Source organism: Carlito syrichta, unplaced genomic scaffold (genome assembly GCF_000164805.1).
Source record: "Carlito syrichta isolate Samal-C Ts95f unplaced genomic scaffold, Tarsius_syrichta-2.0.1 Scaffold305684, whole genome shotgun sequence".
Classification (NCBI taxonomy): Eukaryota; Metazoa; Chordata; class Mammalia; order Primates; family Tarsiidae; genus Carlito; species Carlito syrichta.
Window position 1 is genome coordinate 547,534 of NW_007249780.1, and position 2,999 is coordinate 550,532.

General features: G+C 54.4%; 1 protein-coding gene and 1 pseudogene across 3 annotated transcripts in view; both read left to right on the forward strand.

Annotated features, from left to right (window-relative positions):
- The window catches only part of ASIC1 (acid sensing ion channel subunit 1), a 27,456-nt gene extending 25,269 nt beyond the window's left edge, over positions 1 to 2,187 (forward strand). For both annotated transcript variants that reach the window (XM_021714593.1, XM_021714592.1), the window contains 2 exons: positions 1 to 15; positions 108 to 2,187. The exon at positions 1 to 15 is cut by the window's left edge and continues 102 nt beyond it. In XM_021714593.1, the coding sequence (XP_021570268.1) occupies positions 1 to 15; positions 108 to 212 (120 nt within the window). In that variant the 3' untranslated portion in view covers positions 213 to 2,187. The remainder of the gene's footprint in view (positions 16 to 107) is intronic.
- LOC103264582 lies at positions 265 to 2,189 on the forward strand (annotated as a pseudogene). The gene has a single exon (XR_504579.2). The product of XR_504579.2 is annotated as an uncharacterized LOC103264582 (transcript).
- The last annotated feature ends 810 nt before the right edge of the window (positions 2,190 to 2,999 follow it).

Sequence of the window (2,999 nt, forward strand, 5' to 3'; positions counted from 1 at the left end):
CCTCCCCCCAGCCGTGCCCCCTCCTCTCCTTCGCCTCCCCAACGCCCCAGCCCCACCTGTGGCCCTTCGCATTGATAACCGGTCCCCGTCTTGTGCCCGTCCCCTAGAACCCGTGCGAGAGCCTCCGGGGCCATCCTGCCGGGATGACGTATGCTGCCAACATCCTACCTCACCACCCGGCCCGAGGCACGTTTGAGGACTTTACCTGCTGAGCCCCGCAGGCCGCTGAACCAAAGGCCTAGATGGGGGGGACTAGGAGAGCGAGGGGGCCCCCGGCTGCCCCCCACATCTGTCCTGGGGACTCACCCCCTGGGCAGTCCTTTCCTCTTGTCTGTGGTGAGGAAGGAGTCTTGACCATAGAGTCCTCTCCCTGCCTCTATCCCGTTCTTTTTATGTTTAACAAAACTAAACTAATCTTAAAAAGAAACTAAAAAGGGAGAATGGGGCAAGGGACCTCAGGCCGCCCCTCTCTCCTCCATGCTGCCTCCCGTAGCTCCCAGCCTGAATCGTCTGTCTGGCTGTCTGTCACCTGAGTGTCCACCTACATTCTGCTGCCACCAGTCGCCAAAGCCCCCTCCCAGTGAGGGGTGGAAGGGATCCCTGGGGTCTGAAATTTGGCCCCAACCAGAGAATGTACCTTAAGGGGGAGGGTTAGTGAGGGGGGCTTCCCCAGCCTTAAGAGACCCTCTCAGCCCAGTGACTGCCCCCAACCCAAGTCTCCAGGCAGGAGCTAAAAGCCCAGTCCCACTCCTTCACACCATGTGGAATCTCTAGGGGGTGAGGATGGGGGATCCCCTGAAGAAGTGGAGATGGGGACAAGATGTGGCCCTGGTGCTGTAGGCCACATCCTGATGCCTACAAGTTCACAGCCACCCCAAAGCTGCTGGAGAAAAGTCCCAAGAGGCAGCCCTCTTCTACCATCCCACAAAAGACCCGGCTGGTTAGCTTCCAGCTCAGGGAGAGGGGCTCTGGTGCCTGACCTCACTGGTCCCTCTCCCAGTGGCCCTTGCAGAGGGCCACATCCATAAATTTTCTTATGGAACTCTCCCAAGTCCTCTTCCCCAACTTCATTTGCTTCTCTCAACAACCTCATCTGCATTTTCTATTTCTATATGATACAGACTCTATATTGCTATATCTCTGTATATACTTTCCCCTGACCCTGTCTGTCTCCACCCCCATCCCCTCTTGTCTCTGAGAACCATCCTCCCACCCCAAGTTCCCCTTCTGTGTTTCTGCCCCCTTCCTGGTCTCTGAATGCCTTCGCCTGTATAAAGAGTTGGACTCTCTCCCCTGGTGTCTGTACTGTGTACACACATCCCTCTGAGAAGCACAAGGAGACGACACGCGCATTGTAACCTTCGCACTGTCTCGGTGGCGACAAAGGAAGCTGTGAATCACAAGCGCTGCCTCTTTCTGGCCTCACCCTCTCCCCACAACCCGGGCACCCTCTGCCCTCCCTGTAGCCTTAACATTCCCTTCCCCTGCTCCACCCATCCCAATGTCCTTTGCCTGGCTGACTGTGGCCTCCCCAGGGAAGGGGTTGCTACAGAGATTACCCCCACCCAGGGGATGGGGATCTGCTCTGGACACTCAGCCAAAAGTGTCAGAGACAGAAGGGAGCTGGGGACTGGTGACTGCTGAAGCTGGGGCAGCGAGGTGCTGACAGGCAGAAGCTGGGGTCTTCAGTCAGTGGCCTTTCCCTCCTTCTGGGTGCCCAGTCCCTCTTTCCTATCTAATATTCAAGCCCACCACTTATATTTTCTGATGAGGTAGGGTTTGGTAGCAGGAGGAAAGACAGGCCTGGAGGAAGAGTTGAAAGCTCTGCAGTTCTGTCCCTTCCTACATTAGTGAGAGACAAGTGAGCTGGATGGCCTGCCCCACTGCCTCCACTAGGCACTCCTTCCAGGCCTGAGCCCCACCCCCTTCCCAAGACTTCTCTGCCCAGATGTGTCTTGGTCTCCAATCCCATAATGACCTGTGGGCAGGTCACCTGTGCATTGGCCTGGAGCTGTAGAGTAAGGCTATAGGATCTCTGGAAACTCTTGGATCCCAGGAGGTGCTCAGAGATCATACTTCCCCAGAGGGAAGCAGGAACAAGGCCAAGAAGTGTGCACTGGATAGGGGAACAGCAGGCAGAGCTCTGGGTGATGCATGCCTCTGGTCTAATAAACTGGGTTTCAATCATCTCCTCTTCGGTGTTGTTCTTCTCTTATTTGAAAAGTATTTAGGTATTCCCACTGAGTGCCCAGAGCTGAGCTTGGCTTGAGGTCAATCAGGGGAGGAGTATGGAAGTTTGAGCAGGAGACGCTGGTTCTCCTGGGATGGGACGGGCTGACCATCACACCAGGAATGATTTGAACCTTTGGGTAGGGAAAGAGGGAGGGGCTCAAAAGCAACAAAGATCTCAAACGGAATCCCAACACAAAGGACTCTTTGGAGACAGAGCAGAGTCAAAATTCAAGATAAACTGGAACTTAAACTCTGGAAGCAGGTTAAGTTAAAGACCAGAGATAAAATTAAGTTGAAGTTCCGCATGAGGTAGTTCTCGGACACCTTATCTGCGGAATGACTCCCAGGCTGAGTCAAGAAATCTGAATTCTTGGCTTCAGCTTTATTGCTGACTTGCTAGTTGACCTTTGACGAGTCATTTGCCTTCTTTGAGTTCAGTTTTCCCATTTGCAAAATGGAATATACACTGTGTTCCCCTAGTCAGCCCCTGTGATTTTGGAAGTAAGAGAATAAAACGAAAAGCAATCAAAGCGTTTTGGATAGTTAATTGTGCTGCGCCAAGACGACTCTACTACTCCAAGCCCCACTTCATCAGAGGGTTAGAGTCAGGGATGGGTGTAGGTTTTCCTCCCGCCGGCCTGGGGGCGCCCGCTCACGGAGCCTCTCTATCCCCAGCTCTTCTCTATGGTTTTCCCTCCCGGACCGCGAAGGCGGGAGGGAGTGGCCAGCACGCCTTTTCCGCTAGTCACCCCCTCTAGCCCACAGTC